This window comes from Dromiciops gliroides, chromosome 1, assembly GCF_019393635.1.
Source record: "Dromiciops gliroides isolate mDroGli1 chromosome 1, mDroGli1.pri, whole genome shotgun sequence".
NCBI lineage: Eukaryota > Metazoa > Chordata > Mammalia > Microbiotheria > Microbiotheriidae > Dromiciops > Dromiciops gliroides.
In genome coordinates, this window is record NC_057861.1 from 635,096,525 (window position 1) to 635,119,619 (window position 23,095).

The window sequence follows — 23,095 nt, forward strand, 5'->3', positions numbered from 1 at the left end:
ATCTCTTCTCACCCCCCCCCCCCAATTACAGTTGCTATATGCAGAAATCAGGACACATTTCCCCCCACATTTTGCCTAGGAAAGATCTCTAGGCATAAGCAGACGACTTAGAGAACAAGAAGAAGGCACAGAATTTGTCTTATCCAAAGCTTACCCTCACCTCCCTCCCCACTTATAATCACCATTTTGGGAAGGTGAGAATTTAGCTTCTTGCCACAGGACCCGTGTATTGGACTGAATCTTCAGCTGGTACTCATCTGCTACGGCAAAGCTGTCCGCTTTGCCTTGGCACACACACTCCAGGGGTAGGATGCCTTCGCTGTCTCTCTTGTTCTTAGGCGTACATCTCTGAGGTCTGCAAATCACATGATTTAGGAGTCAGGTCATCTTAAATCGTCTGGGGACAGAATGAGCAAGGCAAAGACTAGCCCTACTCCCTGCCCTGGCATGAGGGGAGACAGTGTGGCGCAGTGGAAAGAGCATTAGTCAGAGGGCCAGGGTTCAAATCCTGCCGATGATGCTTATGACCTGGATGACCTTGAACAAGTCCCTTGACCTCAGTTTCTCCATCTATGAGATGAGGGAGTTAGACTAGATGGATTCTAAGTTTCTTTTAGGTTCTAATTCTAGGATCCCATAATCTATAACTCCCTTGTTTAATGGAAAGTAATAAAGAAACTAATGCTTACTGAGGGAATGACTTTCCCAAGGTCATATGGTAGTAAATGGCATTCAGGAATAAAATTCAGGCCCTTGGGGCAGCTAGGTGGCACAATGGATAAAGCAATAGCCCTGGATTCAGGAAGACCTGAGTTCAAATCCAGCCTTAGACACTTGACACTTACTAGCTGTGTGATCCTGGGCAAGTCACTTAACCCTCATTGCCCCGCCCCCCGCCCCCCAAAATTCAGACCCTCACATGTGCTTCCCTTATGTGCTACACATTCATATGTTCAGAATCCTATCAGTTATTTGTACCAGGCTGTTAGAAGCTGTTCCCTGCTTAGGAAGTCAAAGGTAGGGACTGAACAGTACATTTAGTCAACTCTAGTTTTGCTTCACATTCTACCTGGGCCGTCTTCTCTCCATTTGCTTTTCCACTGTGAGCCTAATGTCCTGTCCTTTGCCCTCCCTACCCTTTGTTCCAACTACTTTCTTTCTAGCTCTGGAACCATAACCAAATCTATAATGCTGATGTAACTAGGAAAGGCCTGTCAACCAACTCCCCTAAGGCACCATTCACCATTCCTTTGACTTCTCAAACCAAAGCACCCCCTTCCCTGGCCACCACTGGCCTATACATGGTGTCTTCTCCTGTTACGATGCAAATTCCTTTAGAACAGGTACTATCTTGGTTTTGTATGTGTATTACCAGCACTTAGCACAGTGCTTGGCACATCTTAAGCCCTTAATAAATGTTTTCTCGAGGCAGCTAGGTGGCACAGTAGATAAAGCACTGGCCTTGGATTTAGGAGGATCTGAGTTCAAATCCAGCCTCAGACACTTGACACTTAACTAGCTGTGCGACCCTGGGCAAATCACTTAACCCTCATTGCCCTGCAAAAAAAAAAGAGAAAAAAAATAAATGTTTTCTCATTCATCCATCCATCCATCCATCCATCCATCCATCCATCCATCCATCCATCCATCCATCCATCCATCCATGATGCATCCATCCATCCATTCATTCATCCTGGCTATTTCCCACATCTGTGATTCTGGAAGCAAGAAGGATATTAAAACTAATTCAGGATCTGTATAAAATTTGTGGCCTTCATTTATGTCATTTGGGCTGGCGTGGTATAGAAATGACAAAGATCCAGGCATACTTAATCACTAACAGGAATGATCAGAGTTTGATATCACTTGGGTAACTGGTAACTGAAAGCTGGTGGGTGACATCCTTCACCTGAAATTCCTTTTCCCTTGTTCCGATTCACTCAAGCCCAAGCCTTTTGTCTTCCCTGATGTAACTTAAAATGTGCCATAAGAAAAGACTGCTTTCTGCATTATTGGTTTGTCTGTGGCAGCCAGGGGGCACAGCGGACATAGCGCTGGGCCTGGAGTCAGGAAGACCTAAGTTTAAATCTGGCATCAGACACTAGCTGAGTGACCCTGGGCAAGTCACTTAAGACCTTTGCCTGTCTCAGTTTCCTCAACTGTAAAATAAGTATAATGACAGTAGTCACTTCACAGAGTTATTGTAAAGATAACATGATCTCATGTTTGTAAAGCACTTTGCACAGTTCCTGGCATAGAGTAGATGCTTAATATTATTATAATTATTTTTTGCAGGGCAATGAGGGTTAAGTGACTTGCCCAGGGTCACACAGCTAAGTAAGTGTCAAGTGTCTGAGGTGAATTTGAACTCATGTCCTCCTGAATCCAGGGCTGGTACTTTATCCACTGAGCCACCAAGTTGCCCCCAAGTAGATGCTTAATAAATCCTTGTCCTTTCTGTAAAAGCTCCTTCCCTCCCGAAACAGCTAAAATGGCCTAGGGCATCAGATTACGTTAGTGACAATTAGCCTTTCACTGAGCTCCACACATAATCCCACAGCACCTGTGTTTAGAGAGCAAACAATGAAAGCTTTATAGTCTACATGAAACCACATATATAATCTTTCCAAGACATCAAGAACTCTTTCTAATTGAGGCAGGGTTGTACAGTGGAAAGAGTATTAGCTCTGTCAGAGGACCCAATGGACCTGGGTTCAAATCCCACCTCAGAAGCTTACTATCTGTGTGACCTCAGGCAAGTTATTTAACCTCCATGGGCCTCAGCTCCTTTATCTGCAAAAAGAAAGGGTTGGACTAGATTGATTGCCTTGGAGGACCCTTCCAGCCCTATCGCTAGGACACTCACAAAGAAAAAGGAGATGATGCATCCCTGGGTAAAGACTATTTTCTATTTCAAACACAGTCCTCAACACACCTGACACATTCTGAACAAGGGGATTTTTGAGCCAGCCTCTAGACCTTTGCGTGGATGTCTTTTCTTGTTATGGTTATTATTATTATTGTAATCACGGCCACAGGCTACATCGCCTACTTTGGCAGTTAGGAAGATCTGGGTTTGAGTGTCAGCAAGTCCATACAAATGCAGCTATGGCCATGAGCCAATGGTTTAATGCCTCTGGGCCTCAGTTCCCTAATGTGGAACAGTAAGGGGTCATGCTTTAATGCTTACAAAGCACTTTTCTTGACTAAATGTTCGATATGGTTCCTCTTCCAATTCAACTCTGCCACTCAATTCACTGAGCTTTTATTAAGCACAAACATGCACAAGGCTGCACCTTATGAGGCACTCGGAATTCAGACAGCACAATTCCTGCCCCTAAAATGCTTACAGTCTAATAGAGAGCAATGGCATGTACACAGATAAACAGGATAAGACAGAATGTAATAGGGGCCAAGGAGAGCCAGGCCCAAATTAGATGCCACCCTTTCTATGAACTCTTTTGTGATCTACATAGACACACATGTGCATGAGTCAAGTTGAAACGTCTCTTTCTTCAGCTTGAGGACAACCTCCTTGGTTCTGGATGCTCTGCCTTTCTTAATGGAACTTAAGATCACAGGAGTGTTTGTAGCCACTTTATTGCATCTGTGTCATTTAAGATTCTCAACGTGGGTTCTAATCTGTCCCCCCAGTTTTGGGGGGAAACTGACTAAAATCACTGATAAAACGAGTTTAGGTTTTTAAGGGTTTATTGGAAAATAGAAAGAAAAAGATTGAGAACAGAATTCCAACAGCCCGGCATTCCTATCTTTCCTCAAATCTCCTGTGAAGTCCTCTGCCGCCGCCACCATCAAGTCAGGAACCCAAAAGAGTGAGAGCTCTCCGCGCAGGCTCTCTTTCCTCCTTCCTGTCTCCTCCCAGAAAATAGGAGGCTCCTCAAGTTGATTGGCTGGTAGCCTTGATAGACAGCACCCACGAGCACACGTCATTTCCTGACGCCAAGGAAAAGCCACATGGCCTTGCCCTCTGAGGCATTTTTCTCATGGCAGAGCTTTCCCACAGCAAGTCTCCAGTAGGTGGCATCATTCCAATCATTACACATCATTTTTCATAATGAGCTTGCTGTCTAGTAGGAGGTGGGACAGCAACAACAATAATAACAATTCAAAAGTGCTTTAGAGCTTACAAAACACTTTTCTTACTACAGTTCTGTCATGTGATATAAGCAGATGGGGACCAGGATGGTCAATTGCCTAAAGGTCATGCTGTATATATACTCTTTCATATGCTGTCTGATAGGGTAGCTGTATGAACTGGGTTGTTTTGTTTTGTTTTGTTTTGTTTGGCTGGGCAATGAGGGTTAAGTGACTTGCCCAGGGTCACACAGCTAGTAAGTGTCAACTGTCTGAGGCTGGATTTGAACTCAGGTCCTCCTGAATCCAGGGCCGATGCTTTATCCACTGTACCACCTAGCTGCCCCCAATCAACTGGGTTTTTTAACTGTTTTTCTTTTATTGTAAAGGGAAGGTTGGAGGGTGATTTATGGAACAGAAATGTATTAGGAAATGGATGTTTTAAAAGGGCAGCTAGGTGGCACCATAGTGGATAGAGTGCCAAGCCTTGAGTCAGGAAGACTCATCTTCCTGAGTTCAAATCTGGCCACAGTCACTTACTAGCTATGCAACCCTAGGCAAGTCACTTAACCTTTTATTTTTTGCCTCAGTTTCCTCATCTGTAAGATAAACTGGAGAAGGAAATGATAAACCACTCTGGTATCTTTGCCAAGAAAACCCCAAATGGGGTCATGAAGAATCAGACATGACTGAAAAAACAACCGAACTGACTGACTGGCTGTTTTAAAAAATCAACAATCCATTAAAAAATTGTATTTGATAAATTATAACAACAAAAAAGATCATTCCACTTGAGAACTGGTTAAAAGACCTAGCAGGAGACGTGACAGTTAATGTCACATATTTAAAGGACTTTCAGGTAGGAAGAGGAGGGATCAAGGGGTTTCTTCTTGGTCCCAAAAGGCAGAAATAGGAGCAATAGAGGGAAGGTACAAAGAGGCAGATTAAATTGGATATAAGGATAATCTCCCTAAGAATCAGAGCTTCCTGGACACCATTTTTTTGGGGGGGGCAATCATGAAATTCTCTTTATTTTTATTTTTTAAATTTTATTTTTTTTTAGTGAGGCAATTGGGGTTAAGTGACTTGCCCAGGGTCACACAGCTAGTAAGTGTTAAGTGTCTGAAGCCAGATTTGAACTCAGGTACTCCTGACTCCAGGGTCCGTGCTCTATCCACTGTGCCATCTAGCTGCCCCGAATAGTTTTATTCTTTAAAATGTTTTTAAATAGTACTTTTTTCCATGTATTTAAAGGCCATTTAAAACATTCATTTAAAAAAATTTTGAATTTTCCCTTCCTCCCTCTCCTTCTCCCTCCCTAAAAAGGTAAGAACTTTAAATTAGATTATATATGTGCAATCATGTAAAACATATTTGGCCACCATTTTCAAATCATACCACCTACTTGCCAGCATCACCATCATCAATCAATCCCCACTCCCATCTTGGACTTGGCCCCTGGAACCACCATAGGCTTGGGAAGGTGAGCTTTCGGCTTCTCTTTCTTAGAACTAGGCCTCTACCTCACTTCTGGGCGCCATTTCCAAAACCATGACTTTGCTCTGGCCATCATCCCAATCCACCAGTCCTCCCCCCTCACTAGAACCACCCTTGGGATCCTATTTCGTTTCCCCTTCTCTCTCCCCACTCCAAGTCCAGCTTCCCTTTACATGTTCTCTTCCTCCTATTAGAATTTTAGGTCCTTGAGGGCAGGGACTATTCCCAGTCGTTAGGATAATGCTTGACACATAGTAAATACTTAATCAATGCTTCCCCTACCCTCCCACCCCCAAATCACTGTCCAAAAGTGTAATGAGCTGTTTCAAAAGGGAGAGGATTCCCCCTCATAAAGGGAATTCTTGTTCAGGTCTGGATTAAACTAGATGACCTCTGAGACCCGACAGCTCTGAGATTCTGTGTCTCTTTGCTCATCATCTGACTGAGGGTCAGCAGCTGTTTTGATGTTGGGCCGCCTGCCCCTTCCTCCTCTCCTCTAGACCAGCACAGGCTTCACATGGTGAGAAAACCAAAGACTAAACGTCCAAAGCCAGGGTGGACAAATGGTAAAGCATTCGGAGCTGAGTTTGCACAAGGCTACATCATTCCACATAATACAAAGATCCACTAGACTAGGGCAGGGGCCTTGTCTTATTTAAACTGTATCTCCCTTAGCTCTTAGCTAAGGGCCTCACACAACATAAGTCGCTGCTTAAGAAATGCTGAATATTGTCAAATGAATTATCTTCTCCTGGGTGAGTGAAAGAGATTTTTGTTCTTGTTTCTGGAAATGCCACCTCTTAGGCACACACACGCACTTGGGAAACTTGCTATGGGCTTATTTCACTTACAATGAGTCATCACTAGTCCGTTCATAATACAGCCAGATTTCAGAGCTGCAGTTGGTCGGCCTGTTCATCTTCCACTCACAGCTGATTGATGTATCGTAGTCACAGTAGCAGTTGACATTCAAGACATTCAAATCTGCCCTTGCTAGGAAGAATAAGAAAAATCTCTTATTAACTGAGAGACTTTAACAAAGGGAAGATATACCTTTTGGGGCTTGCCAGGGATTTTTCCAAGCAGAATATTTGTCTTCAAGAGCAAATTTCATAAAATGTTAGAGCTGGGAAAGGAACTTAGAACCTAGAATAAAGAAAGTAACATCTACAATTATTCTTAGGCATTAGAACGGAAAATGGAGAATTAGGAGGAACCTTCAAATATAAAATGAAAAGCTGGAGGGACCCTTAGAACCTAAAGCAGAAAATGTTGGAATTGGAAGAGACCTTAGAGACCACCCATTCCAACCCTTTCATTTTACAGATGGAGAAACTGAGGTTGAGAAAGAGAATATAACTCACCCAAGACAACCCAGATAAACAATGTCAGACATAGGAAAGGACTAGAAGTCTAGATTATCAGGTCTAGTGTTCTTTCCATTGCATGAGAAAATGCAATTCTTCTAACAGGAAATTCTGGTCAGACTCTTTTAGTCTTCTCTTAAAGTATTACACCAAAGAAATAAAGTTAAAAAAAAACTAACAAAACTCTAATAATGGGAAAACAGAATCTATTTTTAGATCACTTAAGCCATCTATGTAAATTATCAGAAGCCCACAGACCTGGGCCTGGGAAGAAAGTTAGGTTAGATTGAAAAGAAACTAGGTTATAGGCTAATAGGAATTTTAATGAAAAAATGAACTTAGTATGTTAAATGAAAGGGCATAGTCATGATTATTTAACTAGGGGCTCTTAACTATTAACTGGAGTCTCTCAACTATTTTTTTAAAAGATTTTCATAACTGTAATTCAACATAACTAGCTTCCTTTGTAATCCAACATATTTTACTTTTATATGTTATAGAAACATTATTTTTGAAAAGGCATCCATAGGCTTCTCCAGACTGCCAATGGAATGCATGATTTAACAAAAAAATAAAGTTAAGAAACCCTGATCTAATCCAACCCACTCATTTCACAGGCAAGAAAACTGAAGCTCAGAGAGAGGAAGAGACTTGACCAACTTGCCCAACTGGCAACACAACCAGTTGGTGGCAGAGGTGGAATAAGAGCTCAGGCCTGTCTGAGTTCTGCTTTTCAGATTACACTGTGTCTCATATTGAAGATACAATACGTTCTTTGGTTCTGGCTGTTGACCCTCCCACTTTTAAGATTCCTAAGTCACAGCATTGGGATTGATAAACATCCCAGGGAAGTTTCCAATGATCTTTGGGAACTCATCAGCAAATATGTCAACAAGTACCTACTGAAAGAAATTGGGCTGTGGTCTTCCCTGAAAAACCCATGAAAATCAAAGAAAGTGACTGAGATCCAGTGGGTCTTTTCTTGAAAGACGTTCATGAACAATAACAACTTATGTGCACATCACTGTAAGGTTAACAAAATCCCTCAGAACCATCCTAAGTAGTAAGCATTGAAAGAATTATCCTCTTCATTTTGCAGATGAGAAACCAAGGCTCAGAGACTTGTTGAAGATCATATGACTATTAAGTATTGGGACCAAGATATGATTCCAGGTCTCCCTGGGCTGCAAATCCAAAGCTCTTCCTAACCACACCAAGCTGCTTCAAAATGAGGAATCCAACTTGTTCTGCTAAACCAGAAGCAATGGCTGGAAGATGACAAATTAAACCTTGGTATCAGGAACAAAATAGATCTGTCACAAAGTGGAATGGGCAGCCCAGAAAGGTGAAGGGCTCTCCCTTATTCAAAATCTTTAAATGGAGGCTAGATGACCAATTTTCTGGTTTCTAATAATGGTGCTTTCTTACAGATAGGTTCAGAACCTGGGGTCTGTGAACTTGTTTTTATAAAAATGTTTTGATAACTTTATTTTGATATGCAATAGAAATACACAGTGTGGATTCAAACAATCCAATCACTTCATAGAACACATCAGTCTTAGTAATAGGGAGCTAGCTATAATTGGTCCCCTTTGTGATCTTATGTATTGTTCTATGTATTTAAAACCATTATTCTGAACAAGGCACAGAGGCAATTACAGAAGATAAACTAGATAACTGATGACATGAAAGTAAAAAGCTTCTGCACAAACAAAATTAATGCACCTAAGATAAGAAGGGGAAGACATGGGAAAAAAATCTTTACATCAATTTTCTCTGATATGGGTTTGGTATCAAAGAAATAGGAACAGTTAACAGATATACACAGGTTTCCCAAAAGCTTTAATCTTAAAACTACACCAAAACTTTTAGGATACTCTCTATATGACTAAAATCCATTCCTCTATAGATAAATAGTCAAATGATATAAGCAAACAGTTCTTAAAAGAATTGCAAACTTTAAATAATCATATGAAATAATGCTCCAAATCAATAATAAGACAGGGGCTTTGTCTTATTTATTTGTAGCTTCCTTTGTTCTTGGCAAAGTGTCTTAACACGTAGAAGTTGCGTAATAAATGTTGAAGGCTGTTGAATGAAATATCTCTATGTGGTTGAGTAAAGGGGATTTTTTCCTCTCATCTCTGGAAATGCCACCATTAAGGACATATGCACTTGAGTAATAATAATATTAATAACAGCTATGAGTATCTAATCAGAGAAATGAAAATTGAAACAACCCTGAGGTTTCACCTCATACCATGCATATTGGCAAAAGTGACAAAAGAAGGGAGTTGTTAATGTGGGAGGGGTTGTGGGAAGATAGGCACACTTGCATGCTGGTGGATCTGTACAACCATTTACAAAAGCAATTTTGAATTATGCAAATAAAGTAACTAAAATGTCCATACCCTCTGACACTGAGATTCCATTATTGGACTTATATTGATAAGAAAAAAGTTCCTACAGGCCCCAGAATATTTAGGGCAGGTCTTTTTGTGATAGCAAAGAACTGGCAACAAAGTAGATACCTATAAATTGGGTAAACAAATTGTGATTCATGAATGGAACTGTTAGAATGTAACTGTAAGGCATGGGGTGAATCAGATTGGCCACTGAAGTCCATTCCAACTCTTAAATTCTATGATTTTGTGAAACAAGAATTCTATTTTGGGGGTGGGGCTGGGGAGTGGGACCCCATAGCATAGATCCAAACTTTACCGATAATCTGTGAAACAACTGTGTTGAAGTACCAACCACGGTGCCTCACACAGGAGGGTACCTAAAATGCCTGTCCTTATTACTTGGGTGTAGCCCACAAACCTATGTAGAATTGTTCTTTTTGCTGTGGTACCCAGAGGCAGTTAGGTAGTATAAGGGACTGCATACTCTACTTAGAGCAAGTAAGATCTAACTGAATCCTGCCTCAGCCACATTGCCTGTGGGACCTTGGACAAGTCACTCAACCTTTTTGGGAACTCAGTTTCTTCACCAGTAACATGAGGAGGGTTGGGCTAGATGGCTCCAAAGTTCCGTCCAGCTCTACGTCCATTTTCTATGACTTCTCCGGGCTCGAGTTTCCTCATTTGCAAATGAGGGAGCTGTAACGATTGGAATAACGCCACCTGCTGGATACTTACTGTAGAAGAGTTCTGCCCATGAAGGGAAGGTCTTTGAGGGCAAGACCAGGAGTCAGGAAGTGACGCGGACTAGTGGGAGGAGGAAGGAAGAGACTGGCGCTCAGTCTCGGTCTTTTTTCCTCTGGACTCTGGTGGAGAAGGGAGCTAGAAATGTGCTCTCCCTTTAATAGATAGAAATCTAGGCCTTTTTCTCTCTCTTTACCAAATTCTTTTTCTCCTTAATAAATGCTTAAAAGTCTAACTCTTGCTAAAGCTTATAATTTATTGGCCACCACTCATTAGATATTTTAGACAGTTTAGCTAGAATTTTACCCCTTAACAGATGGCTGACCACGAAGAGGAAAGCTAAACCTCACTTCTGATCTTCTGGTTGGGTAAGAAATTTCCCCTCCCTCTCCCTTTAAACTGCTAAGTACTGGTGCACTGGCTGTGTTTTCCCTTTAAAATTTTTCGAATGGACCTTTTAAACTCCCTAATTACCCTATTTTTGATTTTAGTCTGTTTAACCAGACAAATGGGAGATAAGATCATGTTAATGCTTTGTTTTTGTGGATTTAGTATTTTTCTTTTTATTTTTGTTAGAAGAGCCAGCAACATACTCACACAAGGAAATATCTCTCGCTCTCCCAACCATGCTTTTTCAGAGAAACCTGAAGAGATTCCCGCAGCTTTTCCCAGTTCTAACAGTAATTGTTGCTTTAATTTTGCATGCCTGGAGGCAATGACCCACCCTCTAGAAGCTTTTAATCCCCTAGCACCTGGAGGCCAAGTGGGGGAAGCGGAATCCAGGCCTGAGTTCAAAATCAAGTCTGATTCAAATTGTGCTGGTCCCTCCCCTCCTCTCCAGACCCCACCCTCTACTCCTCCTATGGCCAAGCCCATAGCTTCCCCTGCCTGGGAAGTCCAGAGAACTGATGCTCATGCTCAACTTTCTCTAACTACATTTGCAGCTTCAGGCTCAGCCCTTCCCCAGCCTGGCTGTGCTTCTGAGACAACCTTAAAAAGCCCTTTAAATTCCAGATATGCTCGTTTTGTTCATAATTTTGCTAACCTGCTTTTGTCTTTAATTAGTAATCTTATAAAGCATTTGTATGGTGAAAAGACTGACAGACAATATAGAGGGGTTAAAGAAGAAAAACTTAAGCCGAATAAGAATGACAATCATCAACATAGTTCAAGACTCCGCTTCTTTTGCCATGGAAGTATATATATTTTACAGAAATGTAGAAGTAAACAGCAAGGTATTGATATGAGTATTGGGGATTTTAGATATCGGAATCAAAAGTGTTCTGAATTCACTCAGAGTAATAGTATCAGTTCAGAGGTTACATAGGATTTCTGTGCTATTATATATACATTTTGAAATTAATGGTATGGGTTTATTTTCATAGAGATTTTCATGCTTTTGAGATTGTGTCTTATACTTAGTTTCTAAAACAAGGAGAATATTTGTAAAAGCTTTTTATAGTCATGTGATCAAGTTTATATTTTATAATACTCTTATTGATATTAAGTTCATATTCATTTAGATTTCCTTAGTTTGAATTTCACTGTCTTTTATTGTTCCATGTGTATTTTCTTCTATTCATTTGTCTATCTAATTTTGAAACATTGCAAGATGGTTTTGATTTTATTATACAATGTTAATTCTAGGAGTATTGTGCTCCCATATTCTGAGTTGTTTGTTTTTGTTTTTTTTTCCTCAACTGATTATTTGATCAAACTCTTTAAAGCATTTCCCTGGCAAATTGGTTGCCATGGCAAGTGTAAATTGATTCTAGAAGTATTATTTTTGATAAGCATATTCCCAAAAAAAAAAAAAAAGAGGGGAACATTTGTAAAAGTTTTCTTTTTTCAAAAAAAAAAAAGTTCTTTGAGATTCTGTTGTGCTTTAACTTGTATTTAAGTATGTTCTGAATTTTCACAAAAGTAATTGTATACTAAGTAAAAAAAAAAGGGTATTATTTGAAATTGTTGCATAATTATATATTATATTCTGAGTCAAGATGTATTCACATTTTTTGCAATCATTTATTATCCTCAATTTTTAAATCCATATGAGACTTGGATTATGGGAACTTATCATTTAAGACACTAATTGCCTTTATTCTGAGTTATCAGATGCCAGTTGGCCAAGATGCCATCCAATCACAAGAGGAATACGCAAGAGTAGACACTGAACTGTCACATGAGGGGAGACATGCATGAAGTCAAGGTATGGCCGAGGGAACGGCTTTTGACTAATGTTGAGGTTGGATTCTCTTGGTTTAATATTTTATTTTATTTTTCCCCACAATATTGTACAGATGGCTGGAAGTATTCATCCCACCCATCTCACTTCTACACCTGGCTTCTATGCTCCCTCCTATATGCCTGATGCCATGGACATCTCAATCCCATGCATCTGATTAAGTCTGACTCAGTTTCCTCCAATATGTTCGGTGGCATGGACATATATTCCATCCACCTATTTTAAGCCTGGCATACTGCATGGACAGTACATATTGCTCAAGTGTGGGAATGCTCATATCCCATCATTTCTCTGTTCTTTTATGGTAACCCCCATAATTATCTCAGGTGTCATGATAAATAACAGTGTTGAATTTGGCCTTGACACCTGTTACCAATTATATTAGATTTTCTAATTTCTCATAATGGCATGAGGATAATTAGGCAGATGATGCAAAAAGTGATGAAATAAAGATAAAAATTATTTTTAAAAATTAATATTGCAGCAATTGTCTTCTCAATTACCCTCCATAAGGGGGGACTATAGTAATATTATAATTTTAAAGAATGTTTCAATTTTTGTTTTATTATATGTTTCATGTGTAACAACTAAGATTCTGAATTCCCTTAGACATGTTTTTGAGAACTTTCATTGTTTGATTTGATTATTGACAAAGCTATTTTAAAGTTGTGTTAAGCTCAATTTTGTAGGAAATTTTCCTGGCTGATTACCAGCATCCACACATCAACCCCTGAAAAGACTTCCATTCCACGACTACACCTAGAGGACATCTGAGAAAAGACTTTCAGAGACTTTAAATGAACAGTTTTGATTTGTTGTTTTTTTTCTCTTTCTGTTATAATATACACCATCTGTAACATGTATTCTCTGCAGAGGCCCTCCCTTTGCAAGACTAATGTCAAAGCGTCGGTTCATGAGGACAAAAAAAAAAAAAAATCGCCCCTCTGGACAAAACTTTCCTCTCTTCCTTTTCTATATTGTTGTTCACATATTATTAGTTAGCAATAGTTATTATATTCTTTTTACTGTTCCGTCAAGGAAACATTTGGTTTCTTGAGGAACAACAGGGGGGACTGTAACGATTGGAATAACGCCACCTGCTGGATACTTACTGTAGAAGAGTTCTGCCCATGAAGGGAAGGTCTTTGAGGGCAAGACCAGGAGTCAGGAAGTGACGCGGACTAGTGGGAGGAGGAAGGAAGAGACTGGCGCTCAGTCTCGGTCTTTTTTCCTCTGGACTCTGGTGGAGAAGGGAGCTAGAAATGTGCTCTCCCTTTAATAGATAGAAATCTAGGCCTTTTTCTCTCTCTTTACCAAATTCTTTTTCTCCTTAATAAATGCTTAAAAGTCTAACTCTTGCTAAAGCTTATAATTTATTGGCCACCACTCATTAGATATTTTAGACAGTTTAGCTAGAATTTTACCCCTTAACAGAGCTGAATGAAATTGTCTCTAAAGTCACCTCTAGCTCTAGACCCATGAACCAAGATGTGTGTGCTTGGATTAAATAACATAAATAACTTACTGGGCCATCCTCCCCACAACAGGAAGAGGCACCACAAGGCAAACACCGGAGCAGACAGGGGCCGTCCCATGGGATGTTCCTTTGGGTAACAATCAGATCTGCACCTGTCAAGATAAAATAACACTCCCATTAACACCTAGATTGTCCAGGGCAGTACCATCTACTGAAGCACCAGCAGGGCAAAGCAAATACAGCTGTGTGGTGTGAGTGGGAGAGGAGAGGCCCTGGAAATGGGAGGGAATCAGCAAAGGCTAATGCCTTAATAGGTAGATGGAGGAATTCCAGCTGTACTTTGAAGGACACTGGAGTTTCTAAGAGGCAGTGATGAGGAAGGAGTGCATTCCAGGGGTGGGGATCAGTGGCCTGTGCTTGGCAAAGACATAGGAATGGCAAAAAAGGCTAGTTTGGCTGATCCCCTGAGTATAGAAGGGAAGTATAATAAGTAAGCTCAAAAGGTTAGAGTCACAGACTGGGAAAGGTTGTAAATGTCCAATCAGGAAAGTCTCTTCTGTTTGATCCTAGATGAGACAGGGAGCCGCCAGAGCTTAGTGAGCAGGGGAATCAGACCTATGCATTAGGGATGTCATTTTGGCAAACACAGTGGATGGGATGGATAGGAGAGAAGCTTGAGTCAGGAAGAGCAAGCAGAAGGCTGTTGTGATATCTCAAGTGAGAGGGGATGAGACCTTGAACTAGGGTGACAGCCAAGTGAGAGACCATGACAAATACAAGAGATGCTGTGGAGGGAGTAGCAAGTGATTGGATATACAAGATGAGGGAGAGTGAGGTAGGTAGGGCTAACAGGCATTTATTTAGTTCCTATGAGCAAGGTGCTATTTTAAGCTCTTCACAGATATTTTATTTGATCTTCAAAACAACTCTGTGATATGGATGATACTATTATCACCCCTATTTTAAAGTTAAAGAAACTGAGGGCGGACAGAGGGTAAGGGACTTGCCCAAGGTCACAACTAGTAAGTGTCAGGGGTAGAATATGAACTCAGGTCTTCTTGACTCCAGGCCTAGCATTCTATCCACTGTGCCATCTAAGTACTCCTAAAGAACTGAGGGTGACTGAAATTGTAGACCTGAATAATTGAGAGGACAGTGATACTCTTATAAAAATAGGGAGGAGTGTGATTTCAGTGAAAGATAATGAGTTATGTTTTGGCCATGTTCAGTTTGAGATGCTTATGTAACATAATCAGTTGCTGATTCAAGACTAGAGCTCAGAAGAACAGGGCTAGATAGATAGATGACAGACAGACAGACAGATAGATAAGGACAGTCAGGTACGTAGAAAGACAGAAAAAGAGACCGGTGAGTAGAAAAGGAGAGAACAGCTAATTATTTTTGTAAAGATAATAAATGAACCCATACTCAAGGTTAAAGAGGTAATTAAATTTCAAAGGAGGGATTTGCATCCAGGGCCTCGAATTCCAAAGCCATTTGGGTCCAACTTACCTCCCCTGTCTTATTTTATATCACTGCCCTGCACTCATTCTACACTTTTGGAACTAGCCTCCTAGATGTTCTAGGAGCTCATCTTGAGTCCCCTCCCCTGTACTCATTCAGGTAGGCTGGCCTCCATGTTTGGAGAGCACTCTCTCCTCATCTCTACCTATTGGAATCCTTTTTCTTCAAGGTTCAGGTCAGGTGCCCCACTCCATGAAGCCTTCCTTGATTTTTCTCAGCTAAAACTGTTTTCTCCTTCCTCAAATTCTCTTAGATTACTTTCTTCACATCTCTTTTACTCAAATTATTCTTTGCCCTGTATTATATTTACATGTGCATATGTTGTATTCCCCCCTGCCCCAAATCATTGTTTTCCTTTGCATTTCTAGAGTTTTGCTTAATGCTTTACACAAAGAAGGCATAAACTTCATACTTGCATATGCACCACGAAGGTCATAAAAAGAAAGGCCCTATATATTCCCAAAATATTTATAGCAGCCCTTTTTGAGGTAGCAGAGAACCAGAAACTAAGTAGAAGCCCATTGACTGGGGAATAGCTAAACAGGTCATGGTGTGTGTGTGCAGTGGAATGTTACCGTGCTTTAAAAAAACCAATAAATATGGGGGCAGCTAGGTAGCACTGTGGATAAAGCACTGGCTCTGGATTCAGGAGGACCTGAGTTCAAATCTGGCCTCAGACACTTGACACTTACTAGCTGTGTGACCCTGGGCAAGTCACTTAACCCTCATTGCCCTGCAAAAACAAAAAACAAAAAACAAAAAATAATGAATATGATGAATAAACAGAATCATGTAAAGGCTTATATGAATTGATAGGAAGTGTAGTAAGGAGAGGCAGGAAAGCAATATGTATGATGACTATTAACAATATAAAGGAGAACAATAATAAAACAGTTGACACTGAATACTATGAAAGTATAATAATGACAGAGCTTGGTCCCAAAGAAGGGAGATGAGAAAATATCCTCCTCTTACTATTTGCAGAACTGAGGTGGGGAGGGGGGAACCATGGAGTGAAGCAAACTTATTTTTTAATATGTTGGTTAGTGTTGTGGAACCTCCCCCTCCCCTTCCTCTTTTAGAACATTCTATCTATAAGGTATTGTTCTCTGCAAGAGGGAAGTGGGACAGAGTGAGAAATGTAGATGACGTAAAAAGAAAAGCTATCAATAACTTTATTTTTTTAAAAATACATACTTGCTGAATAGAATTGAAAACACTGTGGAGGCAGCTAGGTGGCATAGTGGATAAAGAACTGGTCCTGGATTCAGGAGAAGCTGAGTTCAAATCCGCCCTCAGACACCTGGCACTTACTAGCTATGTGACCCTGTGCAAGTCACTTAACCCTTACTGCCCCGAAAACAAAACAAAACAAAACAAAACACGAAAAAAAACAAAACCAAAAACAAACCAAAAATAAAAGCATTGTTTATTCTGGAAAGGACCTTAAACATGGAACTAGAGTTGGGAGGTAACTGTAGCTATTGTTTGTCCTTCATCTTCCAAAAGGACCAAAGATGGCTGGGATAATATCTTGACTTGCCTGTGCATTGGATTTAAGTGAGGCAGAGTTGCACAAAGGCATCAGCCTCCTTCTCTCTTCCAGGGTCATTGAAGTCCAGTGGCAAAGTCATGACAACTGGTGATAGCCTGGGATGCAGTGGATGACCTACCTTTGCCTTCTACCTGAGAGACCTTGAGTAAGTTACTCACATAAGCTCTCTGGGCTTTCACCTTCCTCTTTAAGTGAAATAGTGGGGCTTTCAATCTATAATCCTCTTTCCTTAGAACCGAGGATGTCAGAACTGGCAATCATGGAAACTGGGACCCTGAGTAATACAGTGACTTATACTACGTTACTAGCCCAGTGTCAGAGCCAGAACTAGAACCCAGATCTAATGATTCCCAATCCTTCCACCATTCCTCCATATGACCTAGTCTCCCTACAGCCTTCTCGAGTAGCTTTGGTGAATGGTTAGGGTGCCTACTAAAAGAAAGGTCTCACTCCAAATCACACATTGTCTCCACCCTTATTGTCCTGTGATATCTCCCACTTTACTGTCTTCACAATTTCATTTTTACTGGGGTGGGAATCAGTTCTCCTCTATGGACTTCAGTTTCTTCCTTTATAAAATGAGGGTTTTGGACATCTTGATTTCACAATCCCTTTCAGCTCAAAAACCTTCTATTCTGAAAATCTCCTACAATTTATACTTAGATGAATTAATTTAACTTAAGATACCTTATGACATTTTTATCTCTATTTTGTAAATGGAGATATTTGTTTGATCTCTATTTAGTAAATGAAGAAACTGAAATAGCGGTCACAAAGTCAAGAATGGGGTTGGTACCGAAACCTAGGTCTAGTCTTGTCCCCTCATTTACAGATGGAGAGAAGCTGAGGTTCAGAGAGATGTGACTTGTTTAAGGTCACACATCTAGTTTTTGGCATAGTCAAATGCTCAGTTCTATCCTGTTTTCTATGTGAACATCATATCTGAAGCAATTCTGAATTACTCTCAAAATTAAACAACCAATCAGCACTCCCTACAATATGGGGAATAAAATACCCAAGCTCTTCATCTCTATCTGTCATAATATACTAGATAATTGAGGGGAAGCACGTATCAAGTCCCTGCCCCCTGACTAAACTGACAATGAACACAGCATTTTGGATGGATCTGTGGTAAACCTCAGTTTTTTAAAAAAAGGCAGACGGATTAGAGAATTTATGGTACATTTTACAAAGAACACAATGTTACATTAGAGGTTATGAAAGGGAATTAAAAAACAAACAAACAACCCAGTATGCTTTTTTCCCAGAAATTTCACTAATATCCATGTAGACAATCTGTAAAGTATTTAGACTCATTGAAACTTAGAAGTGGAAGGGACCTTGGGAGGGGTGGGGAAGGAAGTCATCTAATTGAACTGTTCATTTTACAGATGAGGAAACTGAGACCTGAGAAGTTCATATTGGAACAGCGACAGGACTGAGGCTAGACCCCAGGCTCCCTGACCCTTTTCTATACAGACCTGACTAATGAATACTTAAACTTCACTAGAACATCTCTGGCTATACAAGAACTCTACGCTAAGGAAAGATTTATGGGGGATGTGATCTTTGTCTTCAAATATTTGGAAGAGGGAGCAGACAATTTCCTGCTTGGTCCCTTAGAGAAGAACTAGGACCAGTGAGTTGGAAGTTACAGGAAGGCAGAAGTTAAGTGATAGAAAGAAGTGCTTTATAAGCCTTCCACTCTTCAGTGAATATAAGCCAAGATTCAGGGTTGCTTTTCGGATATGCCTTGGGCACGGCTCCTTCTCTTTCAAGAAATATTAGATAAGAAATGTCCTTGACTGTAGTGAATTTTTTTATAAGATGTCAATTTACCTGGTTGTGAGCCAGCTAGGTCTTGCAGTAGATAGAGTGCTAGACCTGGAGTCAGGAAGACCTGAGTTAAAATCCCACTTCAGGGGCAGCTAGGTGGCACAGAGGATAAAGCACCGGCCCTAGATTCAGGAGTACCTGGGTTCAAATCTGGCCTCAGATACTTGACACTTACTAGCTGTATGACCCTGGGCAAGTCACTTAACCCTCATTGCCCTGTGCCAAAAAAAAAAAAAAAGAAAAGAAAAAGAAATACTTTAATAAAATCCCACCTCTGTGTGACTCTGGGCAAGTCAGTTAACCTCTGTTTGCTTCAGTTTCCTCAACTGTAAAGCACCTACCTTGCCGGATTGTTGTAAAGATCAAATGAGATATTTGTTTGTTTGTTTGTTTTTTAAGGCATTTAGCACATATAAATATTTATTTCCTTACCTTTCTCCTCTCCAACCTCCCCTCCCCTCCCCCCCCCCCACTGGTCTGTGGACTTTGTTCTCTGCCTAATATTAGTTCTTTGATTAAGTGGCAGTTTTCTCAGTCTGGTTCACACCTTTTTCTTTTTCTTTTTCTTTTTTGTGGGGCAATGAGGGTTAAGTGACTTGTCCAGGGTCACATAGCTAGTAAGCTCCACCTAGCTGCAACCCCCCCCCCAGTTCACACCTTTTCCAAAGAAGTTCACACTCATCCAGGGTTCTTCACCTTTTAAATTTCGTGAACCTTTTGGCTGCCTGCTGAAGCCTATGGATCTCTATCAGAATAAAGTTCTTAAAGGCATAAAATAAAATACTTAGGATAACAAAGGAAGTCAATTATGTTGAAATATAATTATTACAATCTTTTCTTTTCTTTTCTTTTCTTTTTTTGTGGACAATGAGGGTTAAGTGACTTGCCCAGGGTCACACAGCTTACAATCTTTTCTTAAAAAAGAAGTTCAGGAAGGCTAAATATGAAAATGTTTTGCATTACTACACATGTCAAATCTGTATCAAATTGCTTCCCTTCTTGAGGTCAAAACAGGGGGACGGAAAGAATTTAGAACTCAAAATTTAAAAAAAATGTTAAAATGTTCACATGTAATTGGTGGAGGAAATAAATACATAATTTAAAAAACTAAGTTCAGGGACCCCCAAGTTAAGAACTCCTACTGAACACACAGTAGAGGGAGGAAGGATTTTTCCTAGGGCACAGAAAATTGGGCATTGGGAGAGGAACTACAGATTGGTTGGGGAGGAGATGGATTCCTCACCATGACTTGGGAGGAATGGGATGTACCCTCAGCCCGATGACCCTTTGTAGGGGCAGGCTGAGGTGACCTCACTGCACCCCTAGTGGACTGTTCTTTATGCCATGGTGCCCTGCGGCAGCTGGGTGGTGTTATAGATAGCGTGCTGGGCTCAAGAGTCAGTAAGAACTGACTTTGAATCCTGCCTCCTACACTTACTAGCTTTGTGCTCCCTTTAATTCTCTGGGCCTTGGTTTCCTCGTTTGAAAAATAAGGCTGTTGGACATGACAGCACCTAAGATTCCTTCCGGCTCAATATCTATGAGCCCATAAACCCACCCCACCCAGCCCTCAGCAGTTGCCCCACCCCCAAACAGAATTTTCACTAGGCCAAAGTTGGGGCTCTAGAGTGGTTTGCTTTAAGAGGTCTTCAGTTTTTCTCTACTAGAACCGGGAGAGCTGAGGCTGGGACCTTGAGGTCCCTTATGATTCTAGGATTCTTGGTTTCCCTTCACTCCTTTCCTTCAGCAGCTGCCTAAGTGCTCAGCACACAGGAGGCACTTAATAAATGCTTGTTAATTGAATGAAATCAGCCCTTACTTCACCTCCTTCATTGTTTAGTCCTTTCAGGGGCACATGCTTTTGAGGCTGCAATGGGCCATCAGCCTAACAGTTAAGGGATGATGGTTAATTCTCCCCCTTTCTGTCCTTGTACTAGCTGATTCTCCTCTCCCTTGGTTCACAATAGGGAATAATCAGATGCAATAAAGCTCTGACTGAGGTAGAGAAAGGAAGGACTCACTTTTTATTGTTGTTGTGGGTTTTTTTTTGTGGGGGGGGCAATGGGGGATTAAGTGACTTGCCCAGGGTCACACAGCTAGTAAGTGTCAAGTGTCTGAGGCCGGATTTGAACTCAGGTACTCCTGAATCCAGAGCCAGTGCTTTATCCACTGCACCACCTAGCTGCCCTCGGAAGGCCTCACTTTTTAACAAATGGCTCCAAAAATCTGAAGAACTACCAGAAATGTGACCACAATACAGTACAACTCAACAAACATTTATTAAGTGATTCTTGATCCAGCACTTGTGCTGAGGCCTTACAGGAAGATACAGAGATTAGATAAATCATAGTCTCTACAATCAAGGAAGGCAATCTACAAGGGTGACAGCAACTGATATAACCACAGTAGTCAATATCACAGGATAAGGTCACTGGGTTAGGAGGAGGGAGAGGACTTCCTGAAAAGGGCATGTGTTTTCAACTTTCAAAGGTGCCTAAGAATCTGAGCCAAAAAGGGGAAGGAAGGACATTTTGGGTGTTGGTAATAGCCTCAACTCCTCACTGTCCCTCTCTCCTCATAGCCAATCCCTTGCTAAGCTGTGTTTTCTGTGTTAAGTCTCTCCCCACTCCAATCCCTCTTCCACACAGATATCAAATTAATCTTTCCAGAGCACAGGTCTGATCACGTAACACCCCAACTTGATAAATTCCAGTGACTCTCTCACTCTTTTGCTTGTCTTTTAAAGTGTAGCTCCAACCTACCTTTTAAGGATTACAACCCATTGCTCCCTTTTATGCCCTCTGCCTTCCAGTCAAATTGGCCTGTTTCTCATCCCAAACAGGTAAATAATATTCAGTCTCCCAACTCCATGCCTTTGCATAGATGATTCTCATGTCTGGAATTTGTTCCCTCTACCTCACCTCACAGAATGCTTAATTTCTTTTTTAAAAAAAATCATTTTATTTGTGATATATAATTATATTTTCTACATATATCAAACATAGATATAATACACAAAGACACATATGACATATATAATGTAAATTTTCTACATTATTACATTTAGATCTGTGTCTTATTTTTAAGGTTGCCTTCTCGAATTAAAGCTGTTAATTTTTAAAATTTAGTTTGGTTCAAAATCTTAAAATTAAGTTTAGCTAAGTTTTAGTTTCTCTAGTTTGATGAACAAAAATAATGTCTTAATTTATGATGAAAGATTCAACAAATATTTGCACAACCACCACCACAATAACAAAAAAAAATCCCTGAGAGCACACACTAATAAAGTAGATGGCTTACAGAGGGCTTCCTCCAGGCCCTGAGGTATGCAATAGGATCTAAGTTTGCAAGTCCTGAATTTTGTTTTGTTTTGTTTTTAGGTGAGAACCAGCACCACTTTCCATACGAAAGTAAAAGTGAAAAAACTAGGAAGGACAACAGAAGCTGCAGCTGGGCCACAGATGAGGGCAGCTCAAAGAGACGGGGTGTAGGAATGACAAGTCACTGGAAACAACATATTTCAATGGCTTAACAGGGGGTCAAAGTGAATCATCTATGCCTCAGAGGCAGGCAGGAATGGCTTGGTTACAAAAGTTCATTCCTGGGGAGGGGGAAAGGTGGCTTACCAGAACTGTGATGAGCAACAGTACTCTGTAACTAGTATTCCAAGAAACAGACATATTTGGCAGGGCTACACCCACAGAAACTCATGAAGCAATGAGGAGGAGAGGCCCCCACCCCCACCCAGCACCATATGCTTTCAGGGAAGAAAGCAAAGCAAATTCTACCGTATCTTGGATCTTTTCCTTTCTAGAAAAAAAAAAAAAAAGAGCCCTTGGGAGAGGCCACTCCTGGAGTCAGTGGAATTGTATTCATTAGGAAGTGTTCAGCAACAGGCAATGGACTGACCTCATGACCCAGGTCTGGAGCTTTAGAAAATGAACCTTGGAGAAATATTTATACAGCCTAACTCCTCATTTTACACAGAGGGAGAATTTGAGCTCTAGAGATGTTTAAAGAGTCAGGATCCAAATTCTGAGCTCTTTCCTCTCACCTGGTCCCTATGGGAGGGAAGTCATGACCCTATGAGTTTGAGTCTTTTGGGGAACCACCTCAGGTCTACCCTAAAGGAACCATCTCCTCTATCCTTTGGATCTTAGAACTTAGAGCCCCATATATGGGAGGGGAAGCTTGGGCTGGGCCAGGCTTCTAAGGCCACTGGTGACCCATTAATCTTGTTGCTAGAGACCACTTCCTTTCCATATCTGTTTGTTTTGGTTCAAATCATAGAAGGGTGGAACATGGGTAGGAGAAGCCTAGGACAGAGAGAAACAGCCTTGCAGATAAAGTAAA

At 40.8% G+C, this 23,095-nt stretch overlaps 1 protein-coding gene across 2 annotated transcripts in view; it reads right to left on the reverse strand.

Annotated features, from left to right (window-relative positions):
- The window catches only part of IL4R (interleukin 4 receptor), a 66,538-nt gene that overhangs the window by 24,081 nt on the left and 19,362 nt on the right, over window positions 1–23,095 (reverse strand). Inside the window, exons 2-4 of one of the 2 annotated variants that reach the window (XM_043979688.1) lie at window positions 13,876–13,979; window positions 6,444–6,585; window positions 183–355 (exon numbers count right to left, since the gene is read on the reverse strand). In XM_043979688.1, the coding sequence (XP_043835623.1) occupies window positions 183–355; window positions 6,444–6,585; window positions 13,876–13,945 (385 nt within the window). In that variant the 5' untranslated portion in view covers window positions 13,946–13,979. Of the gene's footprint in view, window positions 1–182; window positions 356–6,443; window positions 6,586–13,875; window positions 13,980–23,095 lie in introns of those variants that run through there. The other variant, XM_043979689.1, reaches the window with a different exon arrangement.